Source organism: Eumetopias jubatus, unplaced genomic scaffold (genome assembly GCF_037043125.1).
Source record: "Eumetopias jubatus isolate StellerSeaLion01/CBP00866 unplaced genomic scaffold, mEumJub1_p1.0 scaffold_6, whole genome shotgun sequence".
NCBI classification, from domain to species: Eukaryota; Metazoa; Chordata; class Mammalia; order Carnivora; family Otariidae; genus Eumetopias; species Eumetopias jubatus.
Window position 1 is genome coordinate 91,959,959 of NW_028274812.1, and position 27,486 is coordinate 91,987,444.

The window sequence follows — 27,486 nt, forward strand, 5'->3', positions numbered from 1 at the left end:
ATTAAGGAAGAATGGGGTCACTGCTACGTATAATTGGCATGGGCAGTGTGCTTTGGGATGGAGACAACAAATGTACTTTCCACAAGGAAACTGGGTAACAGTATGTGAAGAAGGGACTCACTGGGGAGTAGCTGTGGCTCGCCGAGCAGTGTCTTGTCTTTGTCAAAGGCATCAAATGACGGACTTGTTTAATAGAACGAATTTATCTGAAAGTAAATTTTGTAGCTGCAAATGATGGCTTAGAGAAAGTAATTAGTATGCACATTATTACCGTTTTGAGATATTGGTGTCTAACTATTCAACTTCTTCTTGGTCTAGCCTTTACTACTCGTGAGCCAATGGCAAAACTGTGTTTCCTATCCCCACCTCCTGTAGTTTTAGCCAAGGATTCCAGGTGACCCAGCTTTTGTGAAAATCCTTAAGAGTCACGGTCTCCCAAGACCAGTCTAGACCGGTGTTGATTGGAGAGTAGAAAAACTAGCAGTATGATTTTAAAGTACACAATTTTCACAGCAAGAGACAAACCCTGTCTCTTGGGGAAAAATTCCTTGATAACTGGGATAGAACATTATATTTAATAGATATAATAAAAGTGAGCCTTGGTGTCCACTTGACCCAACTCTCCATTGAATAGCCCCTGTGCTGCCCTGTGTAGGGTCATATTCTCAGAAAGAGAAAGAATATAGGAGGAGGGAGGAAGATGGTGTGTGACATTCCATCTCCAGTTAACTAGTATCTGGAACAGGACAATGATTTTGTTCCATACCAGATGCTCTGGTACCATGAGCAGCCGCAGCATGAGGTTAACTGCAAAAGCACAGCAGCTGAACAAAGGCTCGATGAATCAAAAGGGCAAATTGTATGTGTGAAGAAAATCTCCCAGGATGATTACTTCCCCAACATGAACAAATTCCTCGGTAGAATCTTCAGCGAAAATGAACAGTTACTAATCTTAGATTTGGTATTTCCCTAAAGAATATTTTACTGAGATTCTCTATTGAAAACAATGTCATAAAGTCCTGTATTCAGCCAAATTCTTAGCAGTAGTGAACAGAAAATAGATCAAAAACACATTCTTATTCCCAAAAGTACACCCTATGTGTGTATGAAGTTGCAAATTGAGGCAAATGGCAGCACATCATAATAATTAAAATCTATTTATCAAAAGCCTTGTGTGTGGTCCTGAGCTGGGTGATATTGCCAAGTGAGTTGGGGAAGATCTGTTCTCTGCCCTGTAGATGATGCTTATGCCTCAATATCAGTGAGGTAGACACAAAGGAAAACACCTGCACAGGTAGACACAAAGGGGTGATGCTTCCATATCGCAGGAAGAATGGATCCCATCTGGGTGAGACCAGAGGTTCATTCCGCTCTGTAGCCTGTATCATCTGTGTGTGTGTGTGCGCGTGCGCGTTTGTGTGTGTGTTGGGTCATTAAGTGCAGCTCTGTGGGAGGTTGTGACTGACTTTCTAGAAGTAGGACTCAAGGCTAGAGATTTCCCTACTGCAACTTACCCAAATTTCACCTGCTTTATGCTTGTCTGTGCAACTCTATAAAGACTTCCTGATTCTATTTTTATATTTTATACGTGTTTGGTCTCTTAAAATTCAGTTTTGTTTTTAGATTTCAAGGTTTTTAGTTCATTTTATATTTGTTTTTATTTACCTTGAATCTATATCCCTTTAAGTGCCTCTCTTAATGTTAAAAATTAGGACTGTGTTTCACATGCAGTGGTTAAGAGTATACTCCTCGAAACCGGAATGCCTGTGTTTTAATCTTGGCTCGGCTACTTACTATCTGAGTGAGATGAGACAAATTATTGGATTTCTCTGTGCTTCATTTGGACATTAATAGTACTGACTGCAAGAGATTTTGTGGAGAGATTAAATGAATTAATACGTGTTCAGTGTTTAGAATAGGGCTCAGAATATAGTGAATAACAGGAGTTATTCATCATATATACTTTATTATGTTGTAGATGACCAGTAATCTCTCCCCTAAGTTTTCATTTTTATAGCCTTGTAGAGTTTTGCACTTCTTCTTTCACACAGTAGAATTTTATTTGCCTTTCTGTATGATAATAATAACAATTCTATGTGGTATACATTTATATAAATAAACACATCTTGATTCACTTCTAGCCCATTAATGTTTTCCAACGGACAGTGACTAGAACTATATTTAGTATTCTAGCCATAAGCACATCATATTTTTTTAAAGATGGAACACCTTCTGCTGTCACATTTAAAATAATCTTTTTGATGAGGCCCAATATTTTTATCTGCAGCAGCCTATTAGCTGATATCTTCACTGACAGTTCTTGGATCTTATTTCACACCGTATTATAGAAATCAGTGCCATAAATATATATTACATACTATATGTATATTTAAATTTTTCTATAAATCTTCTCTCACCTTTGAAACATATTTGTTGCATTTTTGCCCATCACAAAGCCTTCAAAAATTACTTGGATCCTATTTACACTGATATTTTTGAGACAGAATCTTCATTTCTTGGGAAAATATGGAGATTTCTTTTTTAGTATAAAAGAAAGCCGATGCTAGCACCAAGTTCAGGTAATTGGCCAAATTCTTAATCCTTTATTATTTTAGCTTTGTTTGTTATTTAGCTTCATATTGTGAAAATAACATGGTGTTAGATGTTTATAAAATAATTTTTTCCCTCTCAAACTATTGGCTATGCACACTTTTCTCATATACAATGTTCTGTTGCAGATTTTGCATTGCCTTACCCCCAGAGGGGATATTTGTTTCAGGCTTGTTGCTGCTGTTGCATATTTTGCCATCTTGTTGAGAATGGAAGTGAGATGCAGAGCTCTTTGCATTATTTACATTGTGACATTTCTTTCACATAAGAAGCTCTTTATAATGATGGCTTCTCTATAATTCTTGGGTAGAGGTGGATAAATAGGTGGAACAAGGTTCCATCTAACCTACTAACTTGGATCTAGGTTATTTTTTTGCAAAAGTGGTGAGCATATGTGGTGGAAGAAATGGAAACTCTCTAGGTCATTCCTGACATTTGACTATCTAACTCTTCTACCCCTTCCACAAATGTGCTCGAGGATGAGAAGCTTGACCCATATACAAATAGCCCATCCCATTTTTAGCTATGATATTAAGTAAAACTGATTCTCTGTAACTTCCAAGAAATTTATCTGTGTTTACCTTCTGTGCTTAGTTTTACCTCAAAAGATAGGGATGCTACTGAACTCTATGTTGAATTGTGAAGTTAAAAAAAACAAAAACAACATTTGAATTTCCTGCTGCCTTTTTTATAAAACTGCTCAATAGTTTTTAAGCAATGTTTTTAGTTTTCAATGTTTTATTGCCTGTAAATTTTGTAAATAGGATGAAAAAATGAAAGAAGAGTTTGCAACTACTCATTTGGATTCTGCTACTTGCTAGGTGTGAAGTCAGAGGAGTTACTGCAACTTTCAAAGACAGCTGTTTCCTCAGGAAGATGGTTCCATAGTACTTTCCTCATTCATATAATATACCTATACCACTTTTTATCATGTACTATATTTATGTTCAATGGAACCACAAGTAGCTCATCTTTATCTCTCACAGAGCATCCAGATCTATATGCCTGGCCTCTTTTAGATATTCACTAAGTACTTGTTGAGTAAATGAATGAATTTCATACGGAGGGTGGCCCCAGTAAGTCACCTGTCAACAAGGGGTATGAATGTACTATATCTATTCTCTTCAATTTCTCTTTTTGGTATATTTCAAAATACGTCTAGTCCCAATCAATATTGACACGTTAAATCATTACTAGGAACAATTATTAAAGAACTTATATTAGAAAAAATCATTATAAGAGTTACTTGGAGTAGTAGAACCAACTCTTTCTGAAAATATTTGCTTGTCAAAAATCTAAAGGTTAGAGGGAAACAGAGGACTCATTGTTTTTTAAGTTTTCGATTTTACTTTATGAGCTTCTGACCCTTGAATTTTTGCAATGAAGAGTATTACATTTGTAATAAAGAGTAAATTATAAAAATCTCTGGAGAGTCCATGTATTCAGATGGAATCTCCTAAAATGCAATATAGTTTAAGGATTAAAATTCTTTACAAATATGCAGATGAAGGTCTAGTATTAGGGATAAGTAGATCTGTGGTTAATGTCTCCCTAAGAGTGTCTTATTTTCTTTAAGTTGGGAAATGGTGGTCATTTGGGTCCGTGTCCTTAATGATCTCAGGGACTCTAATTTAGTGTAAGACTAAGGTGACTTTGCAGAAACAGCCTGGTTGAAGGAGTGAATCACTTACTAGGCCATAAAGAAGTGTTCTAAGGTTTCAAACAAGTTTCCAAGTGTTGCTTATTTATCTGGCTGGTGAACTAGAAACCTAAAAAGGAGAATACTTTGGACTGGTCTTGAGTAAAACAGGGAACAGGTCAGAATCGAAGAAAACATATTTAATTACTAAGACAATAGAAAGCAAATATTTTGTAGTTTTGGTTCTTTTTAATTTAGTTTATATTGTTCCTTAATGTTTAGAAAATTCATTTGAAATATCACATGTTTTAGTTATGCTATGAGGAAGCATAGGAAATAAGATTTTGTTTATGTCTAAAGGGAGTAATTATAACCTTGAAGATAAGGTGTGGCTTTGAGGATAAATACAGTGAAAAAATCTTGAAAGAAAGGTGGAATTAATGGGGTAAAGGGGCAGAGTCATTGTGGAGCAGCTTGTCACCAGCAGCGCTTGTTTTTCTCTTACCTCTTCAGAAAACTGAGGGAGTCCATGTAATATTTTATCTAGGAAAAGTGTTTTGATTACATCAACCTACTGAGTTATCATCAGATCCTATTGGACATTCAAAGATATTTCATTTTGAATCATTCATGAAGGCGAGATCTGAGTCAAAATTTCCTTCTGGCCTTATATTTCAATATGGTAGGCTTTGGTTGTCATTCATTTATTAGAAAATATTTACTCAATTTCTATTTTATTCTAGTCAATATATTCAGCTCAATGATACATTTAATATGCTACCTTCTAGGGGTCTCCGATCCCTTATCTAGGTTCCCCTTGTCAGTCTTTCCTGAGTTTGTTTCCAATTCCATCTGTCTTGGATTCCATATCTCATTATTTTAGTCTTTCTTGCAAATATCCTCAACTTATTTTTGTCATTGTCTTCCTAAGTTTGTATTCTCACCAAACCTCAATCCTGTGTTTTTCACTTCTCTGAAAGAGCTTTGCTGGAGGAAAAATAGTTTACCTGTGCAGATTTGATGCCACTATAACTTAAAAATCTCCAGTTTCTGTGGGGCACTGAACACTTTTGTTCCTTGAGTTCATTTTTTTCACCTTCTCTGCTATGATGATGGCAAACCATTTCCATTCTCCTTAAAGCTTTAGTCTTCCAGATGTATACTGTCTGAGCATTTCCCACCTAGCAGAGAAAATTGGAAGCTCCGTAACTGGCTACCTTTCTTATCCAGAAGAGACAAGAAAGATCAAGGGTTTAAAATTAGTTTCACTTTCAGATTCTGCCACCTACTGGGTCACCTTAATTGTCCTGAGACTCAGTTCTGTCATCTGAAATTCCTCTGTCCTCTCCTCCCCCGAATTTTCCTTTCCTCCTTACTTTTTCTCTTCTCTCCTCCTAACATTCTAGCTTCTTCTCTTCCTCTTATGGAGGAGGCTATATTAAAGTTAATCCCTTCATTTCAACTCTAGTTTCCATCTTTTCTACCCTTTCAGGGACCTTGCTTTATCCCTTTTCTTCTCCCTTCAACACCTCTATTAACTCCTTTCACAAAGCATTTAAATATGTGTAAGTCTGTTCTTCCTAAGAGCAACATCAACTTTTCTGAGTCAGACCCCTATGCACTTTCCCAGTGGTCATTGCGTTTGTCTCCTTCTTCTTCTTACTTTTGAGTTTTATCTCCTGACTGTCTCCCTTTGATGATAGAGAACATATCTGGCATGCTTATCGTATGTAGACCCCGGATGAAGCACCTCTCATTCCTCCTCAATTCACAGCAGTCTGGCTGCTGCTGACGTCCTCCCACCATACCTGCTTTACCGATGCCTCGAGGGACCTGGGTCGCAAATACAATGGTCTGGTCTTAATAGCAACCTTGTTTATAGTTTCAGGAGTAGGCCCTATTGGTGCTCCCTTCTTTTAATACAGCTTTTATTTCTCATTATCAATGAAACCCCTCTGTCCAACTTTTTCTTTCACCTTCTGGTCATTTTTACTCTGACGGCTTTTTTTGGGATTCCATTCCTACGCCTTCTTAGTCAATACTATTGTTTCTCAGTTCTATCTCAGTCGTCTTATTTTCTCAGTCTCTGCTCTCTCTTTTAAGGATTCCCACCACTTTCAGGGCTATGCTTTCTTCCTTCCATTTTATCTTTTGGATTCTGACCCATGTGGCCAATGCTCGCTGGATACCTTCAGATGATACAGTTATCGTAGATTCCATGTATTCAGAACAGAACCCAGCAGCTCCACTCTCAGGTCTCCTCCTCATTCTGAGTTCCCTAGTCAGAAACCTGCCTGGCACCTTTGACCCTCTGTCTCTTGCACCTCCTATATCAAGTCCGTCACCGGACTGCCAATCTACCTCCCGAATACATATGTAGTATGCTCATTTTCTCCCCCACAGCCGTTACTGTAGTCAGGTCAACATCATCTCTACCCCATTTTGCCCAAGTGGATATGGGGGCTATAGGTAGTTCCTTGTTTTATAGCTGCAATGATCCTGAATTCTAGAAGGACACCTAAATATAGTCTTGACACCGAAGGAACCAAAATACTTAGGTTAAATTAATCATTGCTTTTTGGTGTGGAGAAAAAAGTATACAAATGAAGAGTTAATGATACTGAGAATTATTTTACAAAGCACTAAGTAAGATCTCTAAGAGGAAGCTAAACATTTACCAATTGTGATGAAGAAGATAATAATGATGAGTTATTTTAAACAGATTTAAAATTTAATAAGGGATCTACTTTCCCTGGGAATTTGAGAAAATTAACCATCTTTGAATGAAGCGGCTACAGCAAGTTCTCCAGGGTGTTCATTTTGAGCCGTGACCAGAAGAGCAGATAACTGTTTCCCTGGGACAAACTAGATAATCGATAAGAGCCTAGGAACGAAGAAAACAGTGTGGGTCAGAGGAATGATAAAACTAGTTTTTTGCGGATGGAGATAAAGTTTGTGCATAAAAGCGGCTAGCTATGGAGTCTGCAGGGATTGGTGAGACTGGCCTTTGCAGGGTCTCAGAGAATACTAATTTGAATTTTTCCTGAAGGTGATGCAAAATTGTGGAAGTATCCCAAGCAGAGAAATTATAAGACCAAAATTGTGATTTAAAGAAGCACCATGAGCAGTAGTCTGGAGGATGGGGAGAAGTGGAGAAAGGAGGGAAGACAGTTTCCTGTAACCATTCTGGTAATCCAGGTCACACAGATAGGAAATGGAAGCACTCATTTTTAAATGGCGAATTCATTGAGCAGAATTACCACAACGTATTTAACTCTTCCCACTTCAATGTGTGCTGCTTTCAAGTTTTCGTTATAACAAAGGTGGCATTGGACATGCATAGAACTTTATATATTTTGTATTATAGTCTTAGAACAAATTGCCAGAAGTAGAACTAGTAGTTAACAGGTATGGATATTTTTAGATTAGTCGATGTAAGTTTGCGATGTGTTCTTTGAAGTATCTCTTCTGTAAATATTTTGAATACATTTTCCTCCCTCTTTCTTTGAAGAGCACACATTAAGGAAACTGAAGGCACATTCAAAATTCTTTTGCATTTGGTAATCATTGATTTTTTTTTACCATTATTTCTAACAGAGGTTAAAACTTGATGAGATTTTTTGGGCTTGCTTTCTTTGTCAGGCACCCTTATCATTAATGAAATCAAAGTGTTTGGGAAATGCATTAATGATTATACCTCAGACTATTGCCAGTATACAGAGGTCAAAACAAAGGTTTTTAAAGTATCAGTAGTAAAAAGGTAGCTGTTAGTGAAAATTAAAATCAAATGAATAAAGTCAGTGATATTTAGAATCTAAATAACACCAGCTAATACACTGAAGGGAAACTTATTAGGTCAAATTAGGGTCTAAATTTAATGGTTGGCAGGATCCCTTTAGGTGAAACCTCTTTTAGTTAATTTGATGAAGCCACTGAGTTGAAATGCAAAATGACAAACTTATATTAAACCATAAAACAACTTTCGAAAGAAACAATGTGATGAGAAAGACATGAATAATGAAAATTCTTGTGATATGAAACATTCTTTAAGGCCAGTCCCATGTATGAGCAAACGAGTCATCTAATGGAATGATAGCAGAAACATTTCTGAAGCAGGAAAAGCCTTTCTCTGGAAACATCAAATCAAGTCAGGATCAACCTGTTGTAGTAGAATTTGGGATTGTCTAAATTAAGCATGAATTAGATTTGCATATTTATGCCATGCGATCAAAATGAAATTGCATATCTGTACTTACGCTTGTGGTTCTTCCAACCTGGTTTACTTCACCTCTATCTTCAGGTTAAGTGTCCCTTCTTCTTTTTAAGCTTGGTCTAGTTTCCCTGGTTGTCTAAAGACAGTTTATAAAATACTCTGCCTGTTTAATAATAGCAGTACCAGAGTCTGAGCATGAGTGTATCGGTCACAGTACCCTCTCTGAGAACCCTCAGACTGCTTGATATACCCTAACCTCTCTGAGAGGTTCTCCTCGTTTATTGTTCAGAATCTAGAGCTGTTCAGATAAGGGATTAGTGCCTGATTTAGTAAGAGCCATCTCCTGTGAGTCAGGGAGGGGCCCATGTGGTAACCTAGAATGAGGTATCTTCCCAACAGAGATCCCCAGTAATGCATGGTGCGTAGGTAATAATAATCAGGATTAACATCTGTTTAGTACTTACTATACATCAGGCACTGCTTGTCCCACATAATGGTGCAACCAGGAGATTTGTAAATTGGGAATATATTATTGAATATGTGATAAATGGTGAAAAGTTTCTAAACTAGTTGGTAAGCAGGTGCTGACAAGAGTCCCTTAAGGCTCCTCTCAACCTTCTTTTTTTTTTTTAAGATTTTTATTTATTTATTTGACAGAGAGAGAGACAGCGAGAGAGGGAACACAAGCAGTGGGAGTGGGAGAGGGAGAAGCAGGCCTACCCCTGAGCAGGGAGCCCGATGCTGGGCTTGATCCCAGGACCGTAGAATCATGACCTGAGCTGATGGCAGACACTTAACGACTGAGTCACCCATGCATCCCAACCCTCTTAACTTCCAGAGTTATCCTACTAATCCTCTTGGGCATTTGGACCTTTCCATGATCCATCAACTAAAGAGTTAACATCTGGCCCTGTAGGGGTTCTCTAGAACCCTGCCCTGGCTTCCCAGCACCCCAACAATGACACAGGGATATTCTGATGGTATTCATTCAAGATGCATTAAGTACTTGAACTCTGGAGCCAATTGCCTGGGTTCAAATCTTAGCTCCACCAATGATGAGAAATGTGATTTTTGAGCTAATTAGTCTTTTTGACTCCATTGTCCTCATATCTCAGATGAAGAGAGAATATATTTATCTCAAGGGGTTGTTTTTGAGACTAAATGAATTCATACATGCAAAGTATTTAGAAGAGAGATGACATATAGTAGATACAATAAAAGCATTTTTTAATTTTTATCAGCTGTCATAAGAGTTAAATGTTTTGAGCATCATCTCTCAGTACCACATTAGATACCAGTGCTAGGGAAAAGATTCACGGCCACTGTTGTCCTCTTGCCCGGGGCCTGTAGAAAGGCTGCATATTCTTTTTTTTTTTTTAAGATTTTTTATTTATTTATTTGACAGAGACACAGTGAGAGAGGGAACACAAGCAGGGGGAGTTGGGAGAGGGAGAAGCAGCCTTCCCACGGAGCAGGGAGCCCAACGACGTGGGGCTCGATCCCAGGACCTCGGGATCATAGCCTGAGCCCGAGGCAGACACTTAACGACTGAGCCACCCAGGTGCCCTGAAAGGCTACATATTCTGAACTGCATTCAAGTCTTTTTGACACCTCGCTGTGTGGAAGTTGAGAAACTTTCTTTTCTTCTTTATTCCTTACCTTATACTTTAAAATTAATTGCCAACGTTAAAAAAATCATTAAATTTCACACAAAAACCCAGACTTCTGGCATTCATAGGAAATTTGGAAAACTGGCAACACCGGGGCCATGTTTTGTCATGGCAGTGATAGGCTGGAGCCAAGTGGGGGCTTCTTCCTGGAAAGGGGTCTCAGCTCTGGTGGTCACTCTCCAGCCCTCTGCGTCTCTTTGTTATCTGTCTGGTATTTGAGTTTGCTTTCTCTGAACTAAGGTGACACTGAACTATGTCCCTTTCTTTACAAAACAGAAGCCTTAAACTTCTATAACAACACTTGATTGCCTGTACTAAATTATAAGACTGTTTATGAAAGATACCATGTTTTATTTGGTTTATTTCTTTGACTTTGCCTTACCACAGGAGGTTGCCCATTGTCCTCACTGTCTGGATGGATGAAGTTTAAGCTGGTAGTGACTTAAGATGGTTTTAAGACTTATACAGAGAAGAGTTATAAAAAAATATGCAAATGAAAAAGAATATATAATAGAGGAAGTTGAGTCAACACGTTTTTACGAGTCATACAGATAATATTATATAACAGAATTGAAATTTACTCCAGTTCAACTGTCTGGCTATAGTGATGTGGGAAGCTCCTCATATAATTCCCATTCTTCCTTGGCAGTCATATGACCTTGAACAAATCACTTAACCCCTGTGGACCTATATCTGCTTTGGCAAAATGTAGGTAATAATAAATGTTCCCTTGATGTTGTTGTATTAAATGAAATATAAAATATTGCCTGGTTATGAAAATACTTGTAAAATGTGAATATACTTGCTGGGTATATTTATATTTATAGCAGAGTTCGCAGATGAAAATAACAAGTCTCCAGAAGAACTTGCTACTTAGTGGACAAGTCAGAATTAGAACCCAAACTTCATGAATCTTGGCTAGTAGGCTTTTTTACTGAAACATTATCATATTGTAACAAAATACAATTGAAAGATTTAGGAGAATAAAAGCATTCTACCAGGGGCAGGGTAAGCCAGGGATCCAATAAATTAGGTTCAGCTGTTAGAGCTGCGTCTATACTTTGATCATCCTTGTATATAAAAAAAAAATTCAAAGGACTGAGCTAAATGTATTCTTCATTTGAAAAAAAATTCTTTGGAGCATCTATTATGGAGTCAGAGGCATATATTATGACTTAGTTCTTGGGCCTTTATTGATGAAAATCTCAGGTTAGTAACTAGGTGAATTGTCTTGGTTTTTTCTTAAACTTTCCCTTTTGATCTGGTCTATATGAAAGCAGGTGAATGTTATTAAAATGAACTTTCTCTAAACTCAAATTTCTGGCATTTAAGAAGTAGAATGGCATTTTGGAAATTGGAAGACCTGTTTGTAACCTGCATCTCTCATTCACTATTGTGGTCTTGGGCAAGTTATTATGGGTCTCACTTTTTTCATTTGTAAAATGGAGATTCTATTACCTTGAGGGTTATGCTGAGAAATGTGCCTGACAAAGTGCTCAGTTTTAGCACATTGTTATTCAGTTGCAGGTTAGAGTTTAAAGCTGAAAGAAATCTTAAAGTCTATCTTATTTGATTCCTTTCATCTGTATGTAAGGGGATCCCTAATGGGTAGAACGAACACAAATGTTAGTCTGTTCAATATCCTTTCGTATTTATATACCTGACCAAGTATTTCATTTCTAAACAAGATTTCTCCTTTTTTTTGTTTTTTGTTTTTTTATTATTATGTTATGTTAATCACCATACACTACATCATTAGTTTTTTTAAATTTTTTTATTGTTATGTTAATCACCATACATTACATCATTAGTTTTTGATGCAGTGTTCCATGATTCATTGTTTGCGTATAACACCCAGTGCTCCATGCAGAATGTGCCCTCTTTAATACCCATCACCGGGCTAACCCACCCCCCCAGCCCCCTCCCCTCTAGAACAGTTTGTTTTTCAGAGTCCATAGTCTGTCATGGTTAGTGTCCCCCTCCGATTTCCCCGGCTTCATTCTTCCCCTCCTGCTATCTTCTTCTTCTTCTTTTTTTAACATATCCTATTTTTTTTAAAGATTTATTTATTTATCTGAGAGAGAGAGTGCGCGAGCGCGTGCAAGCAGGGGGAGGGGCAGAGGGAGAGAATCTTCAAGCAGACTCCCTGCTGAGCCCAAAGCTGGGCTCGGTCTCAGGACCCATGAGACCCAAGCTGAAACCAAGAGTCAGAGTCTTAACTGACTGCGCCACCCAGGTACCCCTAAACAAGACTTCTTAATAAAGCTAGGGTCATGTATTTATAAAAACACTTATCAAAAATGCAATTACATAATGTGTATTTCTGGCAATGTAATTTTAGAAATGGTGCATATGTACAATAAGGCTAGTATATCACTGTCAGAATTCTATCAGGAGTGTATTGGAAAAATATTTAAATAAAATAATAAACTGCTAGAAAAACATAAACTACTGTATCTCACAATAAGTATCACATCATCCAAATACAAAATTATCTGGAGTAAAAAGGAACACAATTTTCTAAGATGTGAAATTTTAAAATGACAAAAAAGATTTTATCTTACAAAATATATCTTTTTAAACATAGTAACAATAATAACAATGTGTCATAATTACATATAAATACAAGTTAAATTATTTTTTCTTCTTTTGGCTTTTGGAGGCCGAATTGGTATTGACAAATGGGTACAGCTGTTCCCAGCAACCACTCTGCACACGTATTTAGAAGTTGCTCCAAGATTTGGGGCCTTTCAGAATCTGCTCTTCAAAAAGACAATAGCTCAAAATGTTAGACTATAGTTTTTCACCCTGCCTCTTCCCCTTTCTTCTCCTTTCAAACTATAATGAGGGTTCGTAAAAAACATAAAAATATCGATGTCAGCTTTTATGTCCTGGGACGTCAGGGGTGATTCTGCCCCCTGTTGGTGCAAAGATGCCTGAGCTCTTCACCCCTCGGCCCCTGCTTCACTGCCCAGCTCCTTGCTGGGAATAGTCCTTGGCAGGTTTATCAGGGAATTCTGTCAAGGATTAGAACTAGATTGTACAAGTTAGGTTATTTTGTTTTAAAATATTTTTTAGATTTTCCCAAGCTATAAAACTGTTTGAGTATAACACTTGTTTTACACATACAAAAAAATAGTATTTTGTGAATGCAACTGCTTTTTTGAAGTAAAGTAAATATTGATGCAATAAGGATGAGGGTAAGAAAAAAGAATAAAATTAAATTCTTCAGGTACCTGTACTTTTGGTCAAAAGGTTAGAGATTCTAAAAAAGATGGAAATCATAAAAAGAGGACGTTGAAGCTGAATTGGGTTTGGTAAAATATTTTTGGGAATGGATAATATAAAATATCCCAGAGTAAAAAATAAAGATAGAAATCTTCACTCGTTGGACAAGATCTTAATTTATTTAATGACACTCCCATACCACATATAAAAGGGGCGCAGAATATCCTGACTGTAAGCAGAATATTGGGTTTCTTAATTTTGAATTATTCAAGAGCATGTGGAAGTGACAAAATTTACCTCATTATCAAAGTCTCTTATATTCACTTGAAAACTTAGCTCTCCAATTGTCATACTTTCTTGACAACCAAATTTAGTTGCATGCAAGATCTGTTATTTGGCTTTTTGTCTATGAATTATTACAGGATACGAGAGATGAAGGTAATGAGACTGAAGCCAGCAGGATGAGTAAATTAAGAAGAACAAGAAAGAAAGTCACAAAACAACATGTTTTCTCAACTGAAGTCGGAGAAATGGATATATCCAACTCAAAAGGTATCTTAGCTACTTTGATCCCTCAGGAATATGATGTCAGTGACAATCTCTATTTGGTTCTCCTTTTCATAAAACTTTTCCTTTTCATCTAAGGGAGAAGCAAAAAAAAAAAAAAGAACTAAAATTTATTTCTACACAGGCAACACAAAAGATAGCAAATGTAAGGGTTTAATGTAAATATATAAAATTAACCAATCAAAATATTCAGAATTGAAAAGGAGCAGAACCAGGATGGTAGTGAGGGAAAAAAGAAAGAACACAACAGAAGGAACATATATGTAAGAAGGGAAGCCTATTTCTTCTCTGAGACCAAGTGTAAAGATCATTACTAAGGATTTGGGAGACAACAGTAAAGATGTGGAACAAGTTTTCATATCACTTGCTGGAATTCCAACTAGACTCAGTAGATCTGAAACAGTGCTAGAACTAGGAGTTAATCAAACAACAAGAGACTCAGTCCAGGAACAGTGGTGTTCCAAGGCAGGGGCAGTAGGAATGGCCAGTGCATAGTAACAGTAAGAAACAATCAGAGTTTAAGTTTTCTATGGACAACATACCCCTTTATGGCCCACACCCAGGGCAGGCCATTCTCATTGCCCTTCATTTGGTATGTCACTGCCTGGGAATAAATTATTTTCTCAAAGATTCCTCTCCATATCATGTTAAAAGACAGTTGAAAACAAAAGCAGTATTTTTTAACATTTTTTTTTCTTTCTTTATTAAAGAAAGGATCAGAAACCAAATGGTGTGCCACAAGTTGGGGGATGTGAGCAAACCAGTTGTGGGACCTGGCTCGGCAGACTCTCATCTGCAACAAGATGACAAGGACTCTGAGAATCAGACAATAGTGATAAAACCATCACCCCTCCGAACATCAGCCAGCGCTCCTTGTCGTGAATTTAACACAAACTCCAACCATACTGGTAAGGATTCTGAAACAAACTGACATGATTCTAGCCACCAATCCCAAATTTGTATTTGAATTAAAGATAATGTGGCATTGACTGAAGAATGTTAGTCTGGGAGTCAGAAGAATTTATACACCTATCATTTATAAAAGACTTTATAGTTTTCTTTAACCACTAGGCTGCTCATCTAGAAAATGGAGGAGTTGCAATGGATGATCTTTCTGGTCTTTTCTAAAAGTGAATTTTCTTATTATAAGTTTCTGGCTTATCAATAGTGATATAACTATTTTGGCCTATCAGCGTATTGGTTAAAAATCTTTGGGATCCAAGTTAAGTGGAAACTAGTTAAAATGAGGTATTTATTCCATAAGGGAATACGTGAAGACAGGGTTGAACAAACAAGGTTTGGAAAGGCAGAAATAGAGCAGGGTGTGAAGTTAGAAGGCCACTGTCCACTAGACTACCCTCACTACTGACACCAATTGCCAGTTAGGGAATTCCCCAAGACTAACCCTAGTTTTGATAATTTGCTATAAAGATTCACAGAACTCACTAAGAGCTATAATATTCAAGGTTATGGTTTATTACTGTGAAAGAATACAGATGAAAATCAGCCAAGGGAAGAGACCCAGTGTCGGGAGAGTGCAGGAAAGTTCTAAGCATGGAGCTTCCATTTGTCTTCTCCCAGTGGAGTCACGGACAGCACCACTCTTTCGGCAATGATATGTGAAAATATGCATGGAATTTTGACAACCATGGGAAGCTCACCTGAGACTTGGTGTCCAGAATTTTTTGGGAGGCTCCATAGTGGGGCTTCATGTGGCTGACCTCAGTCTCCAGCTTCTCTGGGAGTCAAGCTGATAGCACATGACTCAAAGCTCCCAGGATAAATGACATTATTAGATTTTCTAATGTGGCCCAGAAGTCCTGGAGGCCACAAAGACACTCTCGTCATGCAGGACATTCCAGATTATCCTCCAGGAGCCAAGGGTAAAGAGGTCTCCTTTGGCAAGGTTAAATTCTTTATGACTCACAGGGCCTAAGGAAGAACTAAAACCTGGAAGTGAATGCTGTCAGGATTCCATACGTATTCATTTTCTATTGCCAGCATAATGAATTACCACAAACTTAGTAACTTAAAAGAACACAGTTCATTATCTTTTAGTTCTATGTGCCAGAAGTCTGGGCTGTCTCCTCCGGTTTCTTTGTTCAGATTTTGCAAGGTTGAAGTCAAGGTCTTGGCCATCTGGATTCTTATCCAGAGATTCTAGGGAGTGCGTTCAGATTGTCGGGAGAACCCAGTTCCTTGGGGTTATAGGATTGAGGTATCTGTTTCCTTGCTGACTGTCCACTGGGGTGGCCCATAGCTCCTGGAAGCCTCTCTCTGGTCCGGTGTCTCAGGACCAAAACAATCCCTCAAATATTTATGTTTGGAGCCTCTCGAAATTCTCCTTCTTCCACACCTCTTCTCTGCTTACAGCTGGAGGAAGTTCACTGCTTTTAAGAACTCTGGATAAACCAAGACAATATCCTTATTTTAAGGTTTATAGCTTTACTTGCATTTGCAAAGTCCTTTTGGGTCTGCAGTTTAACATAGTCTGCAGGTTTCAGGATTTAGGACGTGAACTTCTTTGTGGGCAGTTCTAGCTATCACAGCATCTCTCATCTCTGCATTTCTCTGTGCATTGGCTTCGTGAATTTCTCCGTGAAATGAAGATGAGCACTGACAGCCTAGCATCAGGCACTATCAATCCAAATGCCACAGGGGCCAAGTAAATAATACGAATGACTGAGATGGGCTGGTGTAAGGAAACGGTCAGTGAGGCTGGCTTGTGAAAAACTAGCACAGAGTTTGACAAACTGTGGCCCACAGGCCAAATTCAGCCTGCTGGCCATTTTTGGTAAATAAAGTTTATGTATCGTCTATGACTGCTTTTGTGTTACAATGGCACAGTTGAGAAGTTGCAGCAGATACCATATGGCTTACAAAGCTCCAAATATTTACTATCTGGCCCTTTATAGAAAACATTTGCCAGTCCTGGATTGGAGGATATATGCCCCATTTCAGGCCACCTCAGAGCTCTAGCCAGTGGCTGCTATGGAGAAATGACCACCCAGCATTACCAAATTTAGTTTCTTCAAGAGAAGCTTGAACTCAAGATTTTTGTATGAAATTTTCAGATATGTGGGTGTTGACTATTTTAAAAGTTTCCAAACACTGGGACAACGAGTAAGAAGACATCTGCTGGCCACATTGGTTCTTCTGCAGTTTGTGACCCTCGTTTTATATACTCTTGAATGCACTTTTCCCTTTTTGAGTTGGTATTTCTGAAAGCTCAAATGTCTATTCAATCTGCCTTTGATAAGTGACCATGGCTTGTCACACACAGACATTTCTCCAAGGCCTTCTAGTTGCTATAGAGCTTTGAGGTTTTATTTTAGTTTTTAGTGTTTTCTTATTTTTAGTTTTTAGTGTTTTCTTATTTTTTCCCCCTAAACACTCACAGCAGGAAAACTTCCTCTGTAAAAGCAGATTGATTTAATTTATTAGTCCTCTGAGGGGATGGGAAAGGAGAACACCTCCCAGGAACCATACTGTAAGAAAAACAAATGAGTCCCCGAACTAGCAATTATCTGCCTGCTATTCATCATGTGCACCTGGGAAGGTCTGACCAAAAGGTTTAATTGTAACTAACAAGTATGATTTAGTTGAAGAAAAGAAATTCAGACAATGATTCAGTAAGATTAGTTGATTCTTGAAAATTAAGTTAGATGGGATAGAGTTCTCATATTTGATGAACGAATTAAACTTTCAAATGAATAAAATGATGCTTAAGATACTTACTGAAATATGTGATGCCAATTTCTACTTGTTAATTAGACAAGGTCAAATCACCCAGGGTGTATTAATTAATTAATTTGCTCACACACCCCATTCTTAAAAGAATAGTCATTGAGCCTCTATGATATGCTTGTACAGCGGCAGGTACTGGGGATATAGCCGCAAGTAAAGCTGAACCACTTTTCTCCTGGAACTGATATGCAAGTGGGGAAGGAAGAAAGTAAGCACGTGATTCTACAATACAGTGGGTGGTGATGAGGACTCTGAAGAAAACGGAAATGGGATGATATATTATTATGGGCTGAATTGTGTCTCCCCCAATTCACAGGGGGCTGGAGTCCTAGCCCCTCATCCCTCACATGGTGGCTGTATGTGGAGATAGGGTATTAAAAGAAGTAATTAATGTTAAATGAGGTCTATAGGGTGGGCCCTAGTCCAACATGATTGGTGTTGTTGTATGAAGAGAAGATTAGAACACACACAAGGAAAGGGAAGATCATGTTACAAGCCAACGAAAGAGGCTCTCAGAAGACACCAACACTGTTGACACTTTGACCTTAGACTTCTGGCACTGTAAGAAGATAAATTTCTGTGTAAGCCACCTGGTCTGTGGTATTTGTTATGGCAGCTCTAGCAAACTAATACATGTACTTACTGTCCAGCCATAGTGCAACTTGGCGATCTTCAAGCGAATCAGGGGTTAGACTTGTCTACGTTGTGATCAAGTCTCATAGAATTAATACTCCAGGCGATTATGTTTATTTATTTTCAGCACTTTTAACCATGGCAAAGTATTCTGCCTTTGCATTCGATGGCATATGTATTGTCTATAGTTTCCCTATTCAGTAATAAAGGCCCTATGGGGGCAGGGCTTTTTCTGACTTCTTCCTAGAGATATGTCCAATATAAATAGTACGTGGTCACTAAACAACCTATCGTGAGTGGATGCATATTTTTTTTTATTTTAAAAAATGCATATTTATTGTAGAAACATTAGAAGATACAGATAAGGCAAAGAACTAATAAGATTGTCTGTGATCATATTACTGGTGAGCCCATGACTTTGCTCCTTTAGTAGGAGATGCCTACTGATTTTTTTTATGTTTTTTATGTTTTTAAAATATTTATAGCTTGTATGTAATTCCATATTATTTTTAGAATACTGCTCGTCTGAAATTTTCCATATTTTAAAATGCCTATAAATTTTATTTTCTGTAAGGAGAATTGTTCAACTTGGGCAGAACACCCAATTCTTCAGGATAGGTTGGGAAGACAGCAACTGCTAATTTAGCATGAAACATTATAATTCCTACAGATTAATTGTTTGTGTTAAATGGAAGATAGTTATAAAGCCTCAGGAGTCTCAGAGCAGCCAAATGTATCAGTGACAGGACATTATCTCTAATATATTTGTATAGGTGAAACCAGTAATTTGTTTTCCTCATGCTTCATGTACTTAAAAACTACTTAATTTGTGTTTTTAAACTGTCAATCTTTATGCTTTTTTTTAAAGCCAATTTTATCTCAAAAAATGATATTCAGGTATCACTTTAAAATTATAGGTGCTCAACATCGGTGAAGTGACAGATTGATGGGTATTCAGATTCAGACATGATCATGATACCATTACCAGGGTTAGAGTAATTGTGTTCACTTTATGTGTTTAAGAAGCACTTATATGGTGCTTAATGTCTGCCAGGAACTCTTGAATAACTTGCTTAATCATCACAACAAGCCTATGAAGTGGATAATATTGTATCAATGGGAAAGCCTAGGCTTAGAGAAGTAAGAAAGTGTCTAGGGCACAGGCAGGATTTTGAGGGAGGCAGATGGTGTCAGTGTTTGTGTTGAATCTCTACGGTCTGCTATCTCTTCTGAAAGTTTGGACGGTAGCTAACATTCGTGATAGGTACTACGTGCCTGACCTTTTTATATGCTTTGGATATATTCATTCATTTTATGGTAATGAGTCACCCACTGGGAGTTAAGAGGTCTGGTTTGTAGCTTCAGTTTTGGCAACGAACTGAGAGTGATTTGGACAACCTCATAGTACCTCTCTAGGACTCAAGCCAGCAAGTCCGCTGGATTAGGTGATTTATGGCCAAACTCTCTTCTAGCTCTGAAGTTTTAGAATTTGCAGTCTATCTTAAATATATACATTTAGGTTTCTGGTTTTAAAAACTGAGTAATCAGTCTAGACTTTTCATCTCTTGCCCTCTCATCCTTGAAAAACAATTTTATTTGCTCATTTATACCGATATTAAGGTTTAAATTTGACAGAGACATGTAGATGTTTTAGATTCAGATGCCATTATAAAGCCTTTTTGGCAAACAAAACAAAAAACAAAAAATGCAAATCTGCAGAAGATAAACAAAAACCAAACAATTTTGCCTTTAATCATACAGCAACTTTTAATTTAGGTATTACCGGTTAGTTCAAGAAGCTCAGGCTTTTTGATGATAGTCTTCTGGATACATACTTGTATGGTGCCTAATCTATCAAGTCATGCAAACCTATCCTAACTCCCACAAGCAAAGGCATTTTCCGTTAAGTACTTACATATGATATTGCTCTATGCTTATTCAAATAATGTTAATTTACCCTTAGCCCCAAGTGCTAAACAATCTCTTAGGCTGTTTAGAGACCATGTTCTTGGGAATATGGTAAAAGCAGATAAGAAAGGTAAGATCTCCAGCTGTAGGTCAATGACATGAGTATATGATGATTTGGATAACACTCATGATGCCTAAGTCACTACTCTGCAGCCTCCGTTTGTTTTTCAGTTCATCATGATCTAATGACTTAGGGCCATCTTCTATTCTACAGATAACACCAGGGACGGCACTCAAATTCCGACCACACCTTATCTCTCCTCTAGAATGAAGCACATTAAACAAGAGATGTCCAAAAATCACCTTCAGTTTGTGCGATTTGAAGCAACAGACCTCCATGGTGTGTCCAGATCTAAGAGTATCCCTGCGCAGTTTTTCCAAGTGAGTTTTACAGGTAGAGTTATGATTGAATGTAATTTCATGACCATGAGCAAGCAAATGGTCCTTACAACTCTTTCTTATTTTCTTGTAATCTATACAGTAATTCAAGCTGAAACCAATAATTTATTTTGTTTTTTTCCTTTGTCCCTCCCCAAACACATTATTGCTCCATAAGGAGCTGAACATATACTTTCAGGGCCCAAATAGTAATTCTTTTACCCAACAGAAATACAAAACTAATTAAGACTGGTAATTTTAGACTTTCAGCCTTGAATAATTTCCCTCCATAGAATTATCTTTCCTCTTTCTGCAGTTATGGAGATTATATTTTGTTTGACATGAGAAAATTGCAACAGAAGACCCAAGAGCAAATATAAAATGAAAAAAATGATTAAATAGAAAGAATTTGCTAGATAAAAAGCATATCCATTTCAGCTTCTAATTCTGATAAGAAAATACCCTATTGTTGTTGGATGACTTAATAAATATCATTAAGTTCTTGAAAATAGTGGTATCAAGAAATATTGTGTTTTTGGATATGTTTTGAGACTTTCTGAGATTTTTTTCAGTTTATGTCATGTATTTGTTTTAAGGAAGGATTTATTGTGTCACTGAAACATTTCTTAGAAGGAAGGGACATCTGTTAGTATTATATATGAAAGTTCCAAAGTTAAGCAACCTCTAAGTTTATTTTTAAGGTATATCTTACTTTTATCACTTTAATATCCAACTGTAATTTTCTCATTTGCTTTATGTTGGGATGAACTGGGCATCTTCAAAAATACTTTTTAAAAGAATTCCAACAGGTTCAAATTTATTTCTTAAAAATGCTCAACTTCACTCATCATCAGGGAAATGCAAATCAAAATGACAATGAGATCTCACCTCACTCCAGTCAGAATGGCTGGTATCAAAAAGACAAGAAATAAGTGTTGGCAAGGATGTGGAGAAAAGGGAACCCTTGTGTACTGTTGATGGGAATGTAAATTGGTATTGGTGTAAGCACCGTGGAAAATCACAGTATGGAGGTTCCTCAAAAAATTAAAAGTAGAAATACCCATACCATCCAGTAATTCTATTACTGGGTATTTACCCTTCAGAAATGAAAACATCAATTTGGAAAGATATATGCACCCCTATGTTTATGGCAGCATTATTTACAATAGCTAAGATATGGAAGCAGCCCAAGTGTCCACTGATAAATGAATAGCTGAAGAAGATGTGGTATACATATACAATGGAATATTTCTCAGCCATGAAAAGGATGAGATCTTGCCATTTGTGACAACATGGATGGAGCTAGAGGGTATTAGTTTACGTGAAATAAGTCAGACAGAGAAAGACAAATACTATATGATTTCACTTACATGTGTAATCTAACAGAACAAATGAACAAACAAACTGAAACAGGCTCATGAATGCAAAGAACAAACTGATAGTTTCCAGAGGTTAGGGGGTAGGGGATGGGTGAAATAGGTGAAGGCAATTAGGAGGTACAAAACTTCCAGTTATAAGTAAGTCATGGGGACAAAGAGTATAGCAAAAGGAATACAGTCAATAATATTGTAATAACATTGTATGGTGATAGATGGTGACTACACTTATCTTGGTGAGCACGGCGTAATGTGTACAATTGTCGAATCACTATATTGTACACCTGAAACTGATATAACATTGTATGTCAACTATACTTAATAATAATAATGAAGAAAAAAAGAAACAAATCCTCCCAAATTTGTCTCTTAAGAAATCCTATAGACCTGCCTGCAGACATTGTTTTCTCTTCATCCAGGCAAGAATACATGTTGGTTAATTTTGATAAGAAAACGTGAAATTTGCTGTGAACAGGCCGAGAATCTAATTTATCTGAATTTCTTTCAATCAGTAAGAAAATACAATTGGCACTTCAGGCACTTGCCAGAGACCTCAATATAAAACTTTGCTATTCAGTTTTTGTCAAATCCTAATCATTTATTCCACTAATGGCATCTCAAAAGCTACATATTTAGAGCATTATTCTAGTTCCTTAAAGAAATTCTTTTATGAAAATATAATTTAATATGCTCCCTAGGCACTTGCTGGGGATTGATATAATTGACATAAAAAGAAAATGTCTGCATTTATTTTTTTTTTTAATACTATTGAAAATACTTTCCATGATCTCATTCAATGTCCAATATATTAGAGTCAATTTTTTTCTTCTGGAGTTTACACAGGGAAAAAGTTTGTCTATTATAAGAATTTTAATATAACTTATCATACTTCCTCTCAATTGCTGTATTTATTTTTAACCTTAGTTTGCTAATACAAACTCACTTTCTCATTTCATTACCTAGTCATTGTTTTATTCTTATTTAATGATGACATAGTATCTATTTATTTTTTAACAAAACACTTTAAGTTCATTTTGGAACTTGTGAAGGTATAAGTAATAGTGAATATTTACATCATGAGTATTTGTCATTTAAAATTAATTCATTTTGGAAAATTTATTGCAAATGGACATAAAAAATAAGTTCAGCTGTGCAAAACAATATAAACAACATGTGTCTGATATAAATACAATTCTGTGTGGGGAACTCATTAAACGAAGAGTGGAGTCCATGATTTAAGTTTGCCTATAACTTAGTGAAAAGTAATTTCAATCTTTCTAAAGTAATTTTTAAACCTTTTTCTATTTGTGGAAAATAAAATGTCAATTTAAAAATTATAGTTAGACCGTGAAGGGGGATATAGGAGGTAATATAATCCATATGGTTCATTTATAGATGAGTGAAATCAGGCCCAGAAAAGTTAAAGAAAGCTTTCTTAAAATTATACAGGCAATTAGAGGCAGATCTGGGATGTCCAGCTGTGATTCTTCACTTGCAGTTCCAATCTCCTCCTTCCCTGCTCCTCCTCCTTCTTTTCCCTTTTTTACTGCACCTACAGCCTCCAGCTCAGCTTTTTTTTTTTTTAATTTTATTTTTAAGTAATCTCTACAGCCAATGTGTGGCTCAAATCCACAATCCCAAGATCAAGAGTTGCATGATCCACCGACTGAGCCAGCTAGGCTCACCCAGCTCAGCTTGTATATTTCTTTTTATTCTTTTTTTGAGCTAAGCATTCTTCCTTACTAAAGAAACAATACTGATTTTTTAAAAATAAGTCACCTACTAAGAATAGAGGAAAAGACTGTTATATAATTGGAAAAGGCCAAATGGGGAAACTCTGATGATGATGGTATCTACTTTGTAAAGAAAACTTATCATGTGCCTGGCACTGTGCTAAATTTACAAACATTAGCTGATTAAACCTTACAACTAACTTACACTGTCTCTGTTCTAGCAAAAGACTAGTTTTTTACATTTAAATTACATGCAGATAATGTGGATTCTTTTTATCTTTGATCTAATCAAAACATGATATATTGCAATAGAATTTATAACTAATTCTTTGGCGGCCTTTACTGTGGTCCAAATTTCCCTTATCATAGAGATTTGAGCTATTTTACAAGAGTTTTTATTGAATCCCTGGTGATCTATATTAGAGTATGAAGTTGTCCTAGTGCTTTATATTTATAAACACACTTTAAGATAATTTGTTGTCATGAGCAAGACATGTTTATGTACATTTATGTATTTCCCACCACTAATTAAGAGTCGTTTGAATTCAGAATGTCCAAGAAAGAAGAAAGAAAATGACAGTATTAAAAAAGAGTGCTCAGAAAAATAGAGATTGAATAGTCTGAAGAATGAAGTGTGACTTTTTCCTATTCTTTAAATTTGTGAAGGCCTAGTGGAATGAAATGGTAACAAGTCGTTCCCTATTGTTCACAACCAGGTGAATACAAACACAGATTTCAATTGCAGGAACTCTTGGAAGTCTCACGAATAAAATACATTACCCTTCATTTTAGGAGTATACAGAGCTAACATACAGATTTTCAAACTAAAAAATTGAAAAGTGGGGAAATAACATTATTTCTTATAGTAAAAATTCACATGAAAGGATTTCATACTAAAGTACTCAAAAATTCCACAATGCCTCTGTGTGTGTGTGTGTGTGTGTGTGTGTGTGTGTGTGTGTGTGTATACAGGTCCTTGAGGGAATTGAAAAAATTAAGCGGGTACTGAAGAGTGCTTGACTTTCTCAACTTTACTACCAGCAAAAGCAGATTTGGATCAGTCAAGTCAAATGGCATTTGAAAGTATACGGATAGGTGGTGGCAAGTGAGGGAGGCAATGGCTTGCAGTCAAAGGAGAAGAGTGACCAGTGTGGTCTCTGTTAGCATCAGCCCCTCTTTGGGAGCTATGCTCTTTGGGATTGGAGGTAATAGAAGAAACAATTTGGCTTACAGAATGTTAGTATGTTTTATTAACCTCATGATACACACTGACATCATGGGAACCAAACCTTATAGCTAGCAATTCCCCTACTATTAATGTAAACTTCAACCCACAAAGCCTTGTTATATTGCTATGACACAGTTTCTAGAAACTGTTTTACGTATCTGCTCAACTTTATAACCTCATCATGTCCCTGTTGTCTGGCATATAGCAAAAGTTAAATAAATGACCAAATCCACTGACCCTAAGAGGTCTATGACTAGAAAGTGCCTTAGCAACCTTCTAGTCTAACACTTTTGTTTCACAGACCTGGAAGCCGATGCACTTTGTCCAGTGATTTGCCTAACTTTGCACAAGTGGTGGATGAAAGAGTTAGGCCTAGAAGTCAGATTTGGTGACACCCAGTTCGTGGCTGACCTGAAGGCGGTATCACGTTTTGGAACTATAGCTTTGGAGATATAGGTCCACACTCACAGGCAAAGTTTCTGGGATTGGGAGGTTATGATGTATTCATTCTGAGTAGGTTGTAAAAGTGGATGCAGAGAGGATTGCAGCTGTCAGCAGACCAGGCTCCTCGTTAGGATGACTGTCCTGTGTGTGGTAGGACTGACCACCGTCAGGTCTCTGGGAAAGGCTGAGGATTCTCAGTTAACGATAGGGATTACAATAGAATAAGCTAAAATAAAACCTTATCTGAGATATTAGCAGCTATGCCATAAAATAAAAAGTACTTTAAAAAGGACTAGGTTATGATCATTTCAAGTAGTTTCACAAGGCTTTACTTTTGTCATTTGCTATAAAGACATTTTCTTTATCATTGAACCTTTTATTTATGACTGCTATTTTCAGACCCCAAAGCATATAAAGCCTTGAAAGCTAAACATATTAAGAGTTGTTTATAACAGTAACTCAGGGGTTTATTTTAAAATATTTTAAATTTGGGGGCCCCTGGCTGGCTCAGTCTGGTAAGCGGCCAACTCTTGATTTCGGCTCAGGTCATGTCTCAGGGCCCTGGGATCAAGTTTGCATGAGGGCTCCATGCTCAGCAGGGAGTCTGCTCGAGGATTCTCTCTTTCCCTCTCCTTCTGCCCCACCCTCCACAGTCTCTCTGCCTGTCTCTCTTTCTCAAATAAATACATCTTAAAAAAATAAAATATTTAAAATTTATTTGATATTAAGCTAGTGTTAACCAACATGTGTTAAAGACTTTTTTTCCCCTCATTTGCAATGTGTCCCCTCGCCCCACCTTTCGTTTGCTTTCAAGTGTCAAAACCTGACTGCTCTGTCCTTCAATTTCTTTAGGAAAAAGTGATCCACGGCGTTTGCATGCCCCGAGGTTATCTTGAACTGATACCGAATCCTAAGGACGAGGAAGTGGATCACATAAGGGCAACATGTTTTAATAGTGACATCGTCCTGATGCCCGAGCTCTCAACCTTCCGGGTCTTGCCGTGGGCTGAAAGAACTGCCAGAGTGATATGCGACACGTTCACTGTGACTGGGGAGCCTCTTTTGACTTCCCCACGGTACATCGCCAAGAGCCAGCTGAGCCAGCTGCAGGACTCTGGTTTTTCCCTGCTCTCTGCCTTCATCTATGATTTTTGCATTTTTGCTGTGCCCGAAATTATCAATTCAAAGACCATCTCTTTTCCTGCTTCAACATTGCTAAATAATCACGACCAGCCTTTCATCCAGGAACTCGTTGATGGCTTGTATCACACTGGAGCCAATGTCGAGAGTTTTTCCTCCTCTACCAGGCCCGGTCAGATGGAAATCTGTTTTTTGCCCGAATTTGGCATCAATGCGGCTGATAATGCGTTCACCCTCAGAACAGGTGTCAAAGAAGTTGCGAGGAAATATAATTACATCGCCAGCTTTTTCATTGAGACTGGATTCTGCAATTCAGGAATTTTGTCTCACAGTCTCTGGGATGTTGGGGGGAAGAAAAATATGTTCTGCATCAATTCTGGAGTTGAGGAGCTCACGATCACTGGGAAAAAATGGTTGGCAGGGCTCTTGAAGCACTCTGCTGCCCTCAGCTGCCTGATGGCTCCCGCTGTTAGCTGCCGAAAGCGTTATTCCAAGGAGAGTAAAGACCTCAAGGAGAGTGTGCCTACAACATGGGGATACAATGATAACAGCTGTGCTTTTAATATCAAGTGTCATGGTGAGAAAGGCACCCGGATAGAAAATAAACTGGGCTCAGCGACTGCAAATCCATACTTGGTGCTGGCGGCGACTGTTGCTGCAGGCTTGGATGGACTTCAAAGCAGTGATGGTGTCCTGGCCGGTCCGGATGGCAGCACAGACTTCTATCAGGCCAAATCTTCCGAGATCCCTTTGAAACTGGAAGACGCTCTTGTGGCCCTGGAGGAAGATCAGTGTCTGAGACAGGCCCTGGGGGAAACTTTTATTCGCTATTTTGTTGCCATGAAAAAATATGAGTTGGAAAATGAAGAAACAGATGCTGAGAGAAATAAATTCTTAGAATATTTTATTTAG

The 27,486-nt window shown here is 37.4% G+C and overlaps 1 protein-coding gene across 1 annotated transcript; it reads left to right on the top strand.

Annotated features, from left to right (window-relative positions):
* LGSN (lengsin, lens protein with glutamine synthetase domain) lies at positions 1-27,486 on the top strand. Its single transcript, XM_028097709.2, has 5 exons — positions 1-72; positions 13,783-13,912; positions 14,638-14,835; positions 20,490-20,656; positions 26,287-27,486. The coding sequence occupies exons 1-5, from the start codon at positions 58-60 to the stop codon at positions 27,484-27,486; spliced, it is 1,710 nt and encodes a 569-aa protein (XP_027953510.1). The 5' UTR covers positions 1-57.